General features: G+C 35.9%; 1 protein-coding gene across 11 annotated transcripts in view; it reads left to right on the forward strand.

The window, feature by feature from the left end:
- CWC27 (CWC27 spliceosome associated cyclophilin) overlaps positions 1-18,525 on the forward strand; it is a 246,698-nt gene that overhangs the window by 157,740 nt on the left and 70,433 nt on the right. For all 11 annotated transcript variants that reach the window (XR_012330708.1, XR_012330707.1, XR_012330709.1 and 8 more), the window contains one exon: positions 15,716-15,825. Coding sequence is in view for 3 of the 11 variants with exons in the window: in XM_073802154.1 (XP_073658255.1) it covers positions 15,716-15,825 (110 nt within the window). In the remaining 8 variants the exon portion in view is untranslated. Of the gene's footprint in view, positions 1-15,715; positions 15,826-18,525 lie in introns of those variants that run through there.

Raw genomic sequence — 18,525 nt, forward strand, 5'->3', positions numbered from 1 at the left:
CATGAATGGTACATAATTTTGATGAAATAAGATTAGAAAACAGTGTCACTTTGAAAACCCCTAACTTTAATTTGGTCATGGACCTAATGTTGGGAAGACTTTTGAAATCTCACTTTAGAGCTTATGGTACCTTACAAAACAGCTTTAATTTTACTTAGTGGGTATTTTTTGTTTCTTTTTGAGATTTGATTTTTCTTTTAAGAAATTTGGGAAATGTAGAAATTATAACCTCATGGAAATTTATTATTTTACTTAACAAATAAAAAATTTAAGATTTCTTAAAATGAATGTGAAATCCATGACCTCGGGGATAATTATTTTGGAAACTGTTTTATTGTCTAGATACCTGGAGGTATTTTTAGAGGAAAACATCATTTATCATGTATCAATGAGGGATTAGTGTTTGCATATTTTTCTGAATGAAAAGAATTAGATTTATCTCAAAATATTGCCATATCCTCAAAATAAATCTGTTCTTTGTACATTTCTCTTGCAAATTCCACCTCTTTTACTAAGGTTTCTAGTCCACACCTTTTGTCCTACCGTGACCATTTTAGCCACAATTTTTTCTTTTAGGCTATTTTAACAACCTGCTAACACACTGCCAACAGATCTCTGTTGCTAGTCTCAGATCCTGCCAATACATTCTGTGTGTGGCTTTTCTTAAATACAAACTTGATCGTGTGTCAATCCCCTTCATAAAATTATTTAACGGTGTCTCATTTCCTACAGGATAAAATCCTTTGCATTGCCATACAAGGCCCTACGCGGACTAAACTTTGCCTGCCACACTAGTCTCATCTCTCACTATGGATCCTGTGCTTCATACAGGCCAAATTTTTCTGCATACCAACCTATTTCCCACCCCAGCCTCTGTATCACAGCTCCCTCTTCCTGGAATGCTTTTTATATGTAATGGATTTTGCCTCCATACTCAAGTTGTTACTTAAGATCATTTCTCTAAGATGCCTTTCCTGATCTCTCCTTCATCACTAGATCAATGGTTCTTAAACTTTTCTGCACATTAGAATCACCTGGAAATTCCAAAGCTCAGGAAGTGAGACTCAGGGTCAGTATTTTTTGAAACTCCCCAGGTATCTGGTCAAGATGGTTTAAATATTCATCCATATCTTCCTATAGTTATTCTATTATTTTGTTTTTACTCTTAATTCCTTAACCCACCTGAAAATTATTTTAATCTGTGATGTGGAGTGAGGATATAAGGTTTGTAGTTTAGCAGGTGAAAGATACAAATTACCAGTTACCAGTGCAGCATGGTATATATTCTCATGGTCTGAGGGACCAAAGGAAAGGCAATTAAATCTAGAAGGCAACATAGCTTTCTAGATACACTAAGCCAAGAGCAAGATCATCAGTTATTGAGACCGTTAGTCTCCAAAAAAATGTTTTATTACACCTGTAGAATAAAGATTTTTGTTTGTTTATTTTAAGTTTTATTGAGATATAGTTCATATACCATACAATTCACCCATTTAACGTGTGCAGTTCAGTGGTTTTTAGTATATTCATAAATCTCTCCAAACATCACCACAATTTTAGGACATTTTCATCATCTCAAAATGAAGATGTACCCTTTACTATCTCCTGCTACAGCCTCAGCCTCCCCTCCCTCAGCCCTAGGCAACCACTAATCTACTTTCTGTCTCTATAGGCTTCTCTGTTGAAGATATTTCATATGAATGGAATCATATAATATGTGCCTTTTTGTGACTGGCTTCTTTCACTTACCACCATGTTTTCAAGGTTCATCTGTGTTGTAGGATGTATCAAGCATCTCATTCCTCTTTATGGTTAAATAATATTCCATTTTATGGTAATACCCATTTTGTTTATCTCCTTGTTAACTGATGGACATTTTGGTTGTAAAATAAATTGTGAACACTTCCAATATATATTTTAAAAATGTGTTCATGACTCATATGTAGGTACTACTGAATGAATATATTAGGTACTATATATAACATACACAAAAAATAATAGTTTAAAAGATAACAAAATATAAATAGGATTCTTACTTTTTTTTTTTCTCACCTTTCAGTGGGTCATTTGTATTCTAGAAACCTCTCACTTTTACAGATTTTTGAGGCTACTGGTTCAGGTGAGCGAGTCAGCTGAATAAAGGTGTTCTAGACAGAAGATGCAGTGCATGCAAAGGCATGGAAATGAGAGAAAGTATGGCACCTTTTCATGTCTTGCAAGTTGTATGTCTGGGACATAGAATAGAAAGGAATTTTCATGCAGTCATTTTTTACCGTCTCCCTCACTGTAATAATTTAAGGTTTAGTGAAAGAATATCTATATTCTCTTTCTTACATATGTATAAATATGTATATATGTGTATGTGTGTGTGTATATATATATATATATATATATGAACACCTAAGAAAGAATATTAAATAAAAGTTTTATTCTAATATGTAAGTCTATACTTTTATTATTACAGTTGACCCTTGAACAACAAGAGTTTGAACTGCACAGGTCCACTTATACATGGATTATTTTCAATAACTGCATCCTACAGTTCTACACGATCTATGATTGGTTGAATCTGTGCAGGTAGAACCACGGATACAGAGGACCGACTATAAAGTTATACTCGGATTTTGAACAGTTGGGGTGTTGGGACTGCTAACTGCCCACATTGCTCAAGGGTCAAGTGTACTATTTGGCAGTGTATATTAGATACTATATTATGATACTTTCTAGAAACAACCTTATAGTTTGGGCTTTTTTCAAATAATCCCAACCAAGAATTAAAAGCATTAATTTCCTATTTACCACTCTTTTCTGGTTTATTTCTGAACATCTTAGTTGCAGTATTTTCTGTGACTTAAGGAGATGGGCTGAGTCTGCTATAGGAAAACAACATCAAAAATAAGTCCTTTGTACTTTCCCTTCTATAAAACCCATGGAGAAGTCCCTTACACTTTATTTCATATTGTGCTGAGTTGCATATGAAGCAAATATAGAAGAATAATTGTTTGTTCTTACCAGTTTGGCTGTGGTTGAAGAGAAAATGGTTGTAATATTTATTCTGCTACAGCCAAAGACTTTGCTAGTCTGTGGTATCTTGTGAAGATTCTGGGCAGACTATTGGGATAGAATCCAATCAACTTAGTTTCTCAGAAATATTTCTCAAGATTGGCTTGCTTATTTTTCTATTATTCACACTCATTATTCTGGGTATTTTAACGGCATATCACAGTGATTAATTTACTACATTATATACTCTTTTTTAAAAAATACTTTTTATTTATTTATTTCATTTTTGGCCTTGTTGGGTCTTCGTTGCTGCGCACAGGTTTTCTCTCTCTAGTTGTGGTGAGCAGGGGCTACTCTTTGTTGTGGCACGTGGGCTTCTCACTGCGGTAGCTTCTGTTGTTGCAGAGCACGGGCTCTAGGTGCGCGGGCTTAAGTAGTTGTGGCTCGCAGGCTCTAGAGCGCAGGCTCAGTAGGTGTGACGCACGGGCTTAGTTGCTCTGCCACATGTGGGATCCTCCCGGACCAAGGCTCGAACCCGTGTCCGCTGCACTGGCAGGCAGATTCTTAACCACTGCGCCACCAGAGAAGTCCGACATTATATACTCTTAAGGCAGTGGTAATTAATACTGAGTTTACCATCTAAGAAAATAGAGACCAAGCATTTGTGAGGTCGACTCAAGCCTTTACTCCAGTGAGTGACAAAGCTGGAAACAGAATGTAGAGTTGCTAACTAAAAATATTGAACCCAGTCCATTTAATGTGCTGGCTTTCTTTTATGACTAAGCCAAAGATTTTTTAAAATTAATCAGTGAGAATGTGTCTGTAATTCTGTTCTAATCCAAAATAAGAGGGTGAGAAATTTTCCACTTCACCAAGAAAAAAGTGTAAGATTGCTTTGGTAACGATTTCAGTTTATGAAATTAATCAGACAAACAAACTGAAATAATCCTTCTTCATTAAAAGATTAATTAATGCCATTTGAAAACTTAGGCACGTTTTAAATCATTTTTTTTAATCCAGCAAATGTGTTTTTGTACCATAGAGTTTAGATACTTCAACTTTAGTTGATAAACCACCTTGATGAGTATAATATTTTGATTGTTTCCTGATCATTTTTTGGCTGTGGGTACCATATAAGAAATGTTCAGGGACATTAAGCCTAAGATAGCACCTAATGATTACAGCTCTTCATGGTTTGAGACAAAGAAGACCAGTTTTTCAGCCTACTCTGCTTTGACACACTACCATTTCCCACTCTCAATTTCTTTCTTTAAGAATCCACTTTCCTCTGAAATATCACTTTCCTTTTTTAAAAAATGTATTCATTATAATAATATTTTATCAAATGCTGGAAAACATATAGGCACTATTTTAGGCTCTAGACACAAAATGGCAAATAAAGCAGAAAAGTCCCTGCCCTCAAGAAACTCACAGCTTGGATCCAACTTTGGCACCCTTTTCAGTGACAGCTCACTGACATTCACTCATCACATAACTTTTTTTAGTTTTCAGTTTTTTCCAAAAGGATAGGTTTCCAAGTGTAAGGCCCTGGTCTTTCTAGTGGCAGCTACTTCCTTATTGTATTTAAGTGATGTATTATTGATAAAGCATTTAGAATGACTGGCACATGGAAAGCACTATTTGTATAAGTGTTAGCTACAGGTAGAAGATAGGAGTAGCAAAGCATTTTCCATCCTACCAGCATGCCAGCAGATACTGCTTATTCTTAAGCAAATTCAGAATTGTAAGTAAGCCTCATAATAAGAATGCTACCTTGAACATTCAAATATGGAAAAATACAAATTGTTCTGATAATGCATGTCACAAAAGGATTTTCCACATTTCTTCCAATTATAAGTTTTATTGGTTCTTTGAAAAGATTTAATATACAGAACTATGTTTTATTCAAACAAGTATGTTAATAAAATGAAAAATATTGTGTCTACTCTTTGCTTCTTCAAATGAGATTTAATCATTTGCAGGGAACCATAGCTATAAGTAGCTTATAGACATAAAATATGGTGCCCTGTATTCTCTGCCAAATAATACCTCCTACTTATATAACATGAATAGTTTAAAAATCCTGTCACATGCCTCATTACATTTAGTTCTGTAACAGTCCTGAGAAGTAGATTAAACAAGTATTATTGTGTCCATTTTTCAAAGAAAGAAACCAAAGTATTAAAGATATTTTGTACTCACCCTAACTTAAACAGTAGATTTGAGGAGTCAGATCTTCGGTCCAATACTCTTTCCGCTACTGTATAAAACTGCAAAGCATTGTTTCCTTTAAAAATAAAATAAAAGAAGCCACAAGCAATATGACCTGTTAGCATGAAGCCAGAATCAGCAGACTGAGGACTGGCCTACAATTCACAGCATTACCACTAAGATTGAGCAAGGTGACCCCCATCCAACTCACCCTCTAACCCCAGGTTCCAGAAGGCATATTTGGACACAGTCAACTTCAGATGAAGCATAGTTTGATTACCTTTTTTTCTACCCTCACTTCATCTCAAGATGTAGCTTGTTAGAGATATCATTAAAGATGGGGGTTGGGGAAGAAGGGGTAAAATCTGAACCAGATTATAGAACAGTCTAGGCAGGTAAAAAAAAAAAAAATCTGAGATACTGAACAGAGCCAGAAACACTGAGTATGGTCCTTTCAAATAATGCCTCATATTTTCATATTTAAATTAGAATATTATGATAGATGTGGGAAATTTATTTTACCAGGATATTTTTCAAAGTTTCTTTCTAAAATAATTAGGGAGAAATTCCAACAAGATTTGGGGAGTCGGTTTCTTTCTTTGTCTCTCTCTCTCTCTCTTACTCACTTGCCTTTGCTCCATTGGTCACTGAACTTGGGAAAAGCATTGTTTTCATTGATTAAGAGAAGTATGGATGTCAGGAAACTTGGCACTGTAATTTTATTAGCTAACTTAAGCTAGTACCTTAATAAGAAAACACCCTTTAAAAAAATTCTTAGAAATGAGTTCAAGCAACACAACAATCTAGGGTAGTTCAGCACACTTCATTTCATTTTCTAAAAGGCTCACAAACACTTGTGACCCACAAGGTATATAGATTGTGGCTCCTCCTGTAACCAAAAGTAGGGTCCGGTTGTTCACCGCTCAAAAGCCAATAAAAAAGCAAGGTTGGTGGAAAGGAAAGTTTGCTTTATTTCGGATGCTGGCAACCAGGGGTGGAGGGTGCAGGGAACACCCGTCAGAGGCCGACTCCCTGCCCTACAACCAGTGGGGAAGAGCTCTTATAGGCTGAGGGAGGTGGCTACAGTCAGCTCTGACAGGCATCTTGAAATTGGTCATGGGTGGTCTGATCAGCCTCATCTTGATTGTTTGAGGTACAGTTAGTCTTCAGTTCCAGGGTCGGTTTGTTTCCAGTTCTTCGAGGCAAATTCTCGGAATTGTGACAGCTTCTGTCATGGCTACAGCCTGGTCATCATGTAGTTAACTTCTTCCACCTGACGGGGCTTTTAGTATCTGTAAGACAGCTCACAAGTTCACAGGATACGGCTCAATATTATCTGTAGCCCTTGAGAAGGAACTAAAGGCCCTTGACTTTGCTTACTGACTAAACCATTATTGTTTTGTCCTGTTTGACTGCTTTTCTTTGCTTCTGCATTTTCTCACTTCTCTGATTAAACTTATTCTTTGGCTAAAGTTCTTCCACAGACAAAAGGCAGGCTGCGGGCATGGTCATGCAGACCATAGGGCCCTGCTCCATTTCACTCCTTGCTTCCCCTAATGAAGTTCAGATTCCTTACATGATCAGATTTTTATCTTATTTTCCCTATTCCCCATTTTATTTACCCATTCTTCATTTTCACAAAACATTTTTCCTCTTCCTTGTGTGTATCCTGCACTATGTTGCTTTCATGCTTTGGTTATGTTGTCTCTTCTACCTGCTGTGGCTAAATCTTATTTCTCCCTTAAGGCCCAGTTATACTGCCACTTCCTCCACCCAACTTTCCCTCTTCTCCTCTGCATAAATTTTATAAGTACTTTATCAGGACCTCTCATAAGTCATTTGCACCACCACACAGTTAAAGAGTATGTCTTATCCACTTTCCAGCCTATAAGCTCCTCCACATCAGAACTGCCTTTGTGTCCCTCACTCTCATACATAACAGTGCCCCCCTCCATAACTGTCTGCAGTATAATAGGGTAGAAAAGGCATGGGCTTTGAAGTCTGACGGCCCTGATTTCAATTCCTTGCTCTATCATTTATTAGCCATATAACCTTGGACAAGATACTTAACATCTCTGAACCTCTGTTTCCTCATGCATAAAATGGAGACAATAATACTCCTTCTGTTGTTACAGCATTAAGTTAAGTGAGAAAGTAGGCAGAGAGTTCCTAGTATTGTATCTCAGACATGCTAGGTCTTAAAAACTGGTGATGGTGCTGGTAGTAGTGGTCGTACTTGTATTTTAGAAGCCACTTTATTGCTTCAGTTTCCTCAGTCACATAGAGAACAGGAAGAATACTCTGACATACCACACATGAGGACTATTTTGAACCAGTTTGGAAACCCTCATAATTATTTGAAGAAAAGTATCTCATGAGTTTATTACAAAATAATAGAACCCTCCTTTAAGTACTGTTAGCAAGCATGATATTCTGCAGTGTTGAATTTGCTAGGTTAACCATAGCCTTAGGTGATTTTTAGATAGCAATTCTTTCTTTAGTGTTCTCCTTGATTGGCTTCATGAAATCTTTATATCTTGAAGAATTCGGGGCTTTCTTCTTATTGCTAAAACATAGAGTATATAATTTGTAGGCTCCACACCCAGAATGACAGGGCAACCTAGGGATGTTGTCAAAATGGCCATCAAACTACAAGAATTGTGGGTCACACCATATGGAGAAGTACAAAGCGTGCTCTGTTGAGGGGCCTGGGGGCAACATCAATCAACCTTGTGCTGGTCTTGAAGTCCACGTGAGGGGGAATGAGGTAAAAGTGAACAGGAGCACAGACTACAGCCAACAGGTGGGAAGCTGGAGCCCCCAGAAGAGAAGCCATTCATGTCCCTCAGTACCTATTTATATATTGTAATTGTTTCTTGTGCTCATTATTAATAAGAATGGAGAAACATCTGATAAAAAGCTTATCAGAGAGTCTGTACAATTAAAAACTTCATTAGTAAAAGATAAGACAATTAAGCCTAATTTAAATCAATTTAATGTTTAGTGTTCAGAACCTGTTTTTACCAATCTAAGTTCTCTTATCTCTTAATTCATTAGATAAGTTCACTTAACTTTATTTGAGTTGATTTTTAATGTAATATATACTTTGTGGTAATTAATTTATGTGATGTTATGACTATAAGTTATTACCAACATGACTGCTATTTGAATTATAAACTCAACAAAGCAATGTATAATACTCTAAAAAAAGGCAAAATTTTGTATTTGGAAAGGAGTGGAGCTTTCAAAACAAGTTTTTTTTTTAATTACTAATATCTTAAGGGAAAGTAACAAAAGTAAAAATTAAGAAAACTTCTAATTAGAGAACTACACCTATATTGGATATTCATGCCATTTTATAAATGGTCACAGTGTACTGTAAATGTACGGTCAGCCCTCCATATCCATGGGTTCCCCATCCACAGATTCAGCCAACCTTGGGTAGACAATATTCTGGGAAGAAAATTCCAGAACGTTCCAGAAAGCAAAACTTGAATTTGCTGCACACCAGCAACTATTTACGTAGCATTTACATTGTATTAGGTATTATGAGTAATCTAGAGATGATTTAAAGGAGATGAGAGGATGTACAGGGGGGATGTACATAGGTTATATGCAAATATAAGGAACTTGAGCATCCTTGGATTTCAGTATGGGCATTGGGGGTCCTGGAACCAATTCCCCACAGATACTGAGGGACAACTGTATAGAATTTCAAAGTGATTGTTAGATTGTAATGACATATATCTGCAGTGATTATGTACTACAAAGAGAAAGTATACATAGCAGTGTATATAGAGAGGAAACAACATTGGGTTATCAAAAAATCTGGTTTCTGATATTCCCAGCTTGGCATAATCATTTAACCTCGCTAAGCCTCAGTTTTCTCATCTGTAAAATGAGCAAGTTATTACCCTCTAAGAACTTCTTAGTATTAATATTTTTGTCTTGTGATTCTGGACATATTCCTTTTGTACTAAATTTAAAACTAGGTATGAACTATCATATATTCACTAGCCAGCCCTCCTGGAAGTGCCTAATGGAAAATACAACTGAAAATCAGTATTTTTATAGTTTATATTCCAAAATGGAATACAGTCTGAAAATGTGGATAAATTTACCTGTTTTATAACTTGTTACCTTCACATTTCTTAAATCAGCTAATAGAAAAACACAGAGGAAAATATTCTATATTACTTTCTTTTGAGAATTATTTTAAACTCCAAAATAACATGAAGAAATGAGGCTAGGATGAACAACAGAGAAAGAAAAATTAAAAATTTGTGTAAATGTAGACAATTCCACTTAACGTTTGGTGCTGAAGCATACTTCAGTGTTCAATGTTCAAGCATATTATTTCATGTAGTCCCTAAATTATTTAACCAGTTTTGACTAATTTTCATGAAGCTACAGAGGCTTATTTTGACCACCAGATGGAGCCAGCATTGTTTGATTTGTAGAATTAAAAATATGCTGAAAATAAAAATAGGTTAAATGAAATTAATAAATTGCAGATTTCTTACTTTAGTTCATAGTACAGAAAAAATTAAACTTTTAGCCCAGTCTTTGCCTAAACTTCTGCCTACTCTTCATAAATGTGCATATAGATACCTCCATTATATAGTTTCTTTATTGTGAATTAGTTTTTATTTGAGCAGTTTCATTGGATAGAGAAACCAGTTTTCTTCTTATTCACCTTTTAAAGATATCATCTAAACACTTTCAATTATCTTCAAAACAAAATTAGTACAGGTTCACTCAATAAATATTATGGATTATAACTATGAATATATATATGTAGGCTCTCATTTTAATGTCACAGAATATTCCCACTGTTATCATTTCTATAATGGATTTTCTTACTAAAACAAACCAAAAAACAGGCATTTTGACTGGGGTGGAGGATATGTAGTTTAGCCCCAGTAGCTCCTCAAGGAGATGAAGCCTCAATGAATGGTTACATTTATTCAATGGCTGCAATGAATGGCCGCAGCTCTTACAGGGATTCTACTCAGAAAGCTTAGTGCTCAAGGGCTTAATCAGGGATAATTGCCTTCAAGTTGACTTTTACTCCTCTCACCTCTATTTAATAAGTGTCAGAAATCATCTAATTCCTTACAACTCAACTTAATTAGGCAGCTATCTACAGAAAAAGTATTTGTACACTAGGGGACCTAACCCCCTACAAGGCCCTCAAGGAGCCATTCTATCCAGCAAGAGCTATAAGGCAGCCATGCACACTGTTGTAATTTAAGATCTAAAAATGATCACTCTGTTCATTTGTCCATTCAGCTACTATTTATTGAGTACATACTACATGCTAGGGATATACTAGTCCACAAACAGGGCACTGTCCCTGCCATTTGAGTTTATAGCCGAGGCGGGCAGTACAAAGAGGCAGCTCTGATATAACGAAGTTAGCAGCTACAAAGTGTTTAAAAATTCAAATGAGGACAATATATGATTAATTATGGAGAATCAAGAAAAGTCATAAAGAACTCTTTCTAGGAAATTATTTTCATTAACCCACTGTTTGGCAGACTGCAGTTCCCATTTATTATGGTCTGGGAGGAATTCAGGACCTTTTTTTGTTGGTAGGACCTTATTTCATCAGGACACATCCAGTATGGTGACCTGATGCCTTTTTATGTCAGATTGGAATATTTTCTTCTAAGTTTTCTTGTGTTTCAGACATGAAGAAGAAATAAGCAAGCTGGTTAATAGTCTGTACTTTAGAGCTAGACTGCATGGTTTCTTATTCTCGAGTTTATAATCCCTGAGATAAGTTATCTAACCTCTTACTGCCCTAGTTACCTTATCAGCAAAATGGGGTCAATAATATGACTTCCTCATAGGGTTGTTGGTTATGAGGATTAAGCAAGTAATTCAAGGTACTAGTATCTGGCACATAGTGAGTACTTGAAATGTTAGCTATCATATTAGCTATTTTCAAGTCTGGTACTTTTCCTAGAATTAATTTAAGATCTGGTATGTATAAAATTTGATTAAAACATACTTTGTAGCTTCCAGAAAGTATCATGAGATACAAAGTATGATGAGATGTCAGTAGCTTTGGTATTTTTCTATATCCACTAAAGTCTGTCCCTTTTGTTTTCAAATGTTGTTTACTATTATCACTAGTAAACAACATTTACTTTTATTTATATAAAAGTTTTTATTATGGGAATTTTTCAAAAATTTCCTTGAAATAGTAGATCTAGATCTATTTAAAATCATTTATAAGTAGCTTTATTAACAGTTTCTGACACATAATAATCACTTACTAAACTTTTTTTTTAAATGAATGAATGTGCAGCTACTTGAAGCTTTTAGCTCCTTGAGCTCTGGTACTGAGACAGTAGAGGGTATAAGCCCTTTTACCTATAAAATGAGATTTGTAATAGATGGATACCATTGGTTCATTAGCTAAGTGACCAATAATTGAGTAGTCATCACTTCTTTCTGCTCAGAACAAAAAGGTTTTGTAATGAAGAGATTCAAGTGGAGCAAAGATTATGTTTCTGACTAGTTCTTAGGGAAGAGTTAGAGACATTCTTTATAACACGCAGGGGGAAAAGTGCAGTATTGAACCTTTAGTCTTACTACAGATTGTCACCAAAACTAGGAGTCAGAACATAAGTTTTAGCCCAAGTTCTGCTGCTAATCCACATGCGACACTAGCTAAGTTCTAGTGCTCTAGTAAACTGATGCTCTAGTAGTAAATTGATGGTTACAGTGTTGTTGGACATTCTTGTCACCAAACCCTTTTATATATATTTCCTAATATTATCTCAGAGGTCACTAAGATATTAAATTTTTTTTATTCTAACACTATAACATAGGTAAGCTTTAACTCCTCTCTAGGTGGCTAATATTCTACCCAAGAATCAGCAACATAATACTTACAATCAATGGCTTGATCTCTTAACTATTTTTACATATATTATGTTTATTTTACTCTTTAGATTACCTTCTAGAATGAAAAGCCTGCATCATGTATGCTTTAGATATCATTCATAGCACTTCCTGGAGTGTCAGGCATGTGGGCAACACTTACTAAATTTTATTTTCGGAACTGAAGTTTTAATTGAAGACAGTAGGGCACAGTATGGGATTTTAGTATCATAGAGACCTGGGTTCAAGTTCCAGCTTTAGTATATTCTAATTGTGGTCTTATCCTGTTTCCTAATTTGTCAGATAGGTTTATAGATACTTTCTTCATGGATAGTTAAAGAATCTTAGCATGGTACCTAACATATAGTAGGTTTTTACTAAATGTTCTTTTTTCTCCCATTCTTCATTCCTATTTATTTAGCATATATTTTATAGAAATTTCAGTTAATAACAAATAGTTGTCATACTGTATCATTATTTATGAATTATCATCCAGCATATATTGAGATTTTTAAGAAAAGCAGAAGTAGAGCACTCTGTACTTAAACTGATTTTTTTCAAACTCCTTTTATATTTTATTAGCTAGTTTTATGTGACTAAAATCATCCAGTCACTTATTCAATTTTTGTTTATCCAGGGGCATTCAAGTACATGAGAAATGAATGTGCTACTTCCTGTTCTGGCAACATGGACTGAGTTAAGACAGAACTTTCTCCTTCTACAAATATATAGAAATTCTGGATAAAATATGATCCAGCCCAATTTAAATACTTAGCTAAGCTTGAAAGAGACAGAGAGGGGGCTGGCAGGGTGAGGGAAAGTGAAAGGGGGCGGGGAGAGAGAAGGTAAGAAAGAAAAGAAAATTCCTACGTACCAGAAACAAAGGTGAGGCATAACCAGAGCATTAAGTGGGCAAGTTGACACTACAGTTGCCCAGGGGGATATTGGAACCAGACGTAGGCTCTGATAGCTAGAAGCTGAGGTTTTAATCTCACACTTGGACAGAGATATAGTCTTTGATCAAAAGAGGAAGGAACTGGGGCTTCCCTGGTGGCGCAGTGGTTCAGAGTCCACCTGCCGACGCAGGGGACATGGGTTCGTGCCCCGGTCTGGGAAGATCCCACATGCTGCGGAGCGGCTGGGCCCGTGAGCCATGGCCGCTGAGCCTGCGCATCCGGAGCCCGTGCTCTGCAACGGGAGAGGCCACAACAGTGAGAGGCCCGCGTACCACCAAAAAAAAAAAAGAGGAAGGAACTAAAAAAACTGTCCACCTGGTCAGGAAGGCCACAAAGAAGCATGTCATTTTTCAGAGCTATATGTGGGAGGAAAAAAAAAAGTCTATCATAAAAAATATCAAAACTCTAAAACTCTACAAGGCACAGCTATAAAGTCTGAATGTACACTGCCTATATGGTACAGGAATCCTAAGCCAGGAAATTAACTTGGGGAAAAAATGGCTGTGCACTAATGGAGCCCCTTAATTTCCTGGTAGAAACAAATGCAAAAGCTCTCTGTAGGACTCCTTACATAATCCTGGGTGCCAAGGATTCCTATGGAGCATGAAGAAGATGTAGCTCTAGCTGTAGGTACACACACAGTCAAAAATTAGAAAACACATGGGGAAATAACCACTCTGGGGAGAGAGTCAGAAGACATAATAGAAGGATCTCCAAGAATAATCTGAAAGATAAAACATAACAAGTGTCTAGAATTTTAAGCTATGATTATTAAAATCAATGACTCAGTTTATATCTTAAAAACTGATTAGATACAGCTAAACAGAGAATTAGTTAACTGAAATACAGAGCTAAGGAAATTACTCAGAGTATAGTGTTAAGAAATAAAAACATGAAAAATAAATGTGCTGTGAACATTTGATCACACTATAAACAGAAGTAGTTTATACTGATGTGATATACTCAGTTAGGAAATAGAAGAGTTGACCATATTTTTCACACAGTTGAGTTTGTGCAGCAGATACCATTGCATTTGACTCTGTGTACCATGTAGAAGTGTTTGGGTTATAGTTTCCATGCAGTCCAGATGGAACCTTAGCAGGCTTAATCTTGGTATCACAGATGTATATAATGAAAGGTCAGCTGATTTCACAGCTATTCTCAAGCTGTTTGCCTATTCATTTTGGCTAGAAATAAAAATAGGAGGAGAGGAAAAACATCCTAAAGCCAGACAATTAAAAATCTCAGAAGACTAAGAACTAGAGAAACCATTGTGAAATGATTACCACAGTCTAGCTAATTAACATCTCCATCACCTTACAAAGTTACAGTTTGTGTGTGTGTGTGTGTGTGTGTGTGTGTGTGTGTCTGTGTGGTGATCAACTTTCTTAGCAAATTTTAATTATACAATACAGTATTATTAACTGTAGTTACCATGCTGTACATTAGATCTCCAGAACTTTTCTATCCCACATAATTGAATCTTTGTACCCTTTGACCAACATCAAAATCATATTAGGTAAACATAAAAAGACTACTTGTTTCTTAGTTCACACATTTTTTTTAACTAGACAATCTCTTGAACAAAATGGCTGATTATTAATATATTACTCATTAATTATTTTCCTCAAACTAGGTAACAAAGAGGCAAGCCACAAACCAAGGCTTGAATAGAAAGATTACTGGTATTCTTGATGTCAACGGGCTCATCTTGGTTTGCCAGCCAAAGATGAGAAGAGATAGGTTTTTGTGTTTTTTTTCCTTAAGTCACAAATTTTCATTAATATATATAAATGTAACATAATGTAAAATGTTAGTACTTTTTTTTTTTTTTGAGGCAAACCTGTATTCCGTGAACCAGATGTTAGCTAATCTTTGTTTGTATGGAATTACTGCAGGATCAAATCCATACATTTTTTTTTTCTAATTTCTAATTTAGTAAAAATTATTTCTATCTGCTCTAGGTAACTGTCCTGATTTTTTGTTGGATATATTTATATTTTATGATGCCATTAAATTGAAATTGTTTGTTGTTGTTATTATTTTAACTGGGGAGCAAAAGTGGCAGGTAATTGGAAAATCAACCAATATTGAAAGATTATATCTTATAAGGCAAGAGAATAATGTAAAATGGTATTGCTGAATTTTAGGAATACCTTACTTATTTTAAAAGTGAGATAGACAGGGGGAAGGATTAGGAGGAGGGATAGTTAGGGAGTTTGGGGTTGACATGTACACACTGCTATATTTAAAAGGGATAAGCAACAAGGACCTACTGTATAGCAGAACTCTGGTCAATATTATATAACAACCTAAATGGGAAAAGAATTTGAAAAAGAATAGATACATGTATATGTATAACTGAGTCACTTTGCTGTACACCTAAAACTAACACAACATTGTTAATTAACTATACTCCAATATAAAATAAAAAATAAAAAAAAATTAACTGAAGAAAAAAAGTGAGATAGGTGATTTTATAGTCAAATAAATACAGTTGAGAACAACTACAATAGTACAGTATATAATAAAGATGTTTATAAAATTGGTTGATAAATTAACATCAATCACTTTCTAATCTAGATAATCATTGTGGAGCTTCCATAGAGCCTTTTTACTATTTATCCTAAGACTATTCTATTATTCCTCAGAGGAAGAGGCTGCTCCAGATGGTGCTGTTGCAGAATACAGACGAGAAAAGCAAAAGTATGAAGCTTTGAGGAAGCAGCAGGCAAAGAAAGGAACTTCCCGTGAAGACCAGGTAACTTCACAAACCAAAATCCATACGCAGTTCATTGCCTTTTAATTGTCTTCAAGTGTTAATGGAGCCTAATTTGATTATACACAAGGGGAAACATCACCTCTTAAAAATGGAAAAGGATATATTAATATAGGGGTGAAGTGACAAGGACCTTGGCCACTTAAGCAAAGACCCAGATGATAGAGTTCTTTCCTGACATAAAGGCATAAAGCCTAAAACTTTCAGGTTTCAACCTTGTACTCCCTTATTAAACACAGGAAGGAACGTAGTAAAACCACATATTACCAGATACTCCGGTAGAACCTTTGACTAAGTGAATATTATGCGATGGGGTGATTATAAATGATGAAGGTATCTCTTCTGGATCAGCATCTCACCTGCTGCCTAGGCAGCTCCACTTGAAACTGTACAGTGCCTGTAAATAAGGCACTTTGTCCACTAGTTGACTTCTACCATAAATAATACCACAAAAGTCTGCTTACTGAAAGTCATTCCTGTATCTTTAAGTAGTAATGTAAGAGGATTGTCAGAAATCAAGAATTAAAAAAAGACAGGAAGCGAGCTCATCAATTTGGGAGTCAACACCATGCAGCACTTGGCACTTGATAAAATGAATCTCTTCAGCAGCTCTTTATGTTGAAAAGCTAGGGGGCAGACCAAAATTATTTATATTCGGTGCTGCCGTATATACATGAGAACGTGCCATTTTAGGCATATAAATAAAAATAGGCAAAATAAAAGTAAATTTAAAAGCCCAAGCCTGTTTGAATAAATTAATCTAATCAGGAACTATATTATAAATGACACCTAATTACTGGTAAGGAAGATCATGCATCAGTGCCCAGTGTGAAAATAGTCATAGGGAAAATTCAACAAGAATTCAGGTATAGGAAATTGTAATTACAGAGAACTAACATGTGCAGTTTTCAAAAGAAATGGCACATCAAATGAAATTAAGAAAAAGTACTTTATTAACTTGTTTTCATGGAGTCACGAAAGTCCTCTGAATGTACTACCAAAAGATGTGAAGGATCACTCTTATTCTTGCATTCCTCTTTCTTCCCTCCTAGTAAATAATTATTAAGAATCTACCATGTCCTAATCACTGTATTTGGTGGTAAACGAGGTAGAAACATCCCTGTCTTCTCTGAGCTATCACGAAAAAGAGGCAGTTAAGTAATACTAATAAAAGGGGTGAACATTATGACAGGTTAGATACAGGAAACTATGTCAATGTATAACAGTAGGACCTAACATGGCATAAGAATCTGGGAAGGCCTCCCTGAGAAAATGATTTGTCAGCTGAGCTTTGAGGGTTGGATAGGACATAACATGGCTAGACTAAAGGGACAGTATATGAGGAGTCTTTGACCTCTTTTGCAAAGAACTAAAAGATGTTAAGTATGACTGGAACTTAGACTAAGAAAAAGAAAGAGATGAGGCTGGAGAGGTAAGCAGGAGCCAGTTCACACAAGATATTTTTGAGCCATATTATGGAGTTGAGATTTACCCTAAGAGCAATGGGGAGCCATCGAAGGAAGGAGGTGATATGACCTCATTTGCACTATGGGAAGATCCCTCCCACCTGGCTGCAGTATGGAGAGTAGACTGGACCCGGGGCAGGACTGGCAGCACAGAGGCCATTTGAGAGACTCTTCTATGTAGATATGCATGCACAAGGTGTGCCAGGGCAGGCCCCTTCAGCACAGCTTCTTCATGCCGGGAAGGCTTGCTCTGTGCTGAAGAGCATGCTGTTAATGGTTGGCCCTTCATTCCTTCAGCAAAAGCCAGAAGACTAATTCCCCTGGAGATGCCAAACAGAAATGCCTCCATGCAGATCCTATCTTCTTCAACCTATATTGGGCCCCATTTTTTTTTGTGGTGTTAGCTTTTCTGCCTAGTGTCCTTTCTTGCCTTTCAAATGCAACTAGAGAAAGTCCAATCTTGAATATAGGAGAAATTAAGAAAGGCTGAGAGGATGCTTTTCGTTTGTCATAGTCCCAGTCCTCCTTCTTTGAGCAAATACCAATAGCACGTTAATTGGCTCTAAAAACAGACTGCCTCGCCACTTCCAACTCAAAAGAATAAAATCCAGGTCTAGCGCAGTTTTCTAGGAAGTTTTAAAATTTCATTCCACTAAGAGGTCTCCTTTGTTTTCATTTTTCTTTATGCCCTCAGAATAGACGTTTCCAAGTATGTGAAAATCCACCATCAAAAATTGATGGAGTTTGCTTTTAAGTGATAGATAGATAGATAGATAGATATAGAGATAGGCATGTAGAGGTATATATTTATATAATATATAGATATATACACACACAGAAACACTTAAGAAGCCTTGAAGGATATATACCAAATGTCTACAATGGTTACTTATTCTTAGTGGTGGGATAATAAATATTTTTGTTTTGCTTCTCTTTGTTTTCTAATATTTCTACAATAATCACTTTTCTTATTATAAAGCAAATACAATAAAAGTTTGTAGGTGAAAGGCTTTTTTTTTTTTCATTTTAACATCTTTATTGGAGTATAATTGCTTTACAATGGTATGTTAGTTTCAGCTTCACAACAAAATGAATCAGTTATATATATACATATGTTCCCATATCTCTTCCCGCTTGCGTCTCCCTCCCTCCCACCCTCCCTATCCCACCCCTCCAGGCGGTCACAAAGCACTGAGCTGATCTCCCTGTGCTATGC

This window comes from Tursiops truncatus, chromosome 3, assembly GCF_011762595.2.
Source record: "Tursiops truncatus isolate mTurTru1 chromosome 3, mTurTru1.mat.Y, whole genome shotgun sequence".
In the NCBI taxonomy this organism is placed as follows: Eukaryota; Metazoa; Chordata; class Mammalia; order Artiodactyla; family Delphinidae; genus Tursiops; species Tursiops truncatus.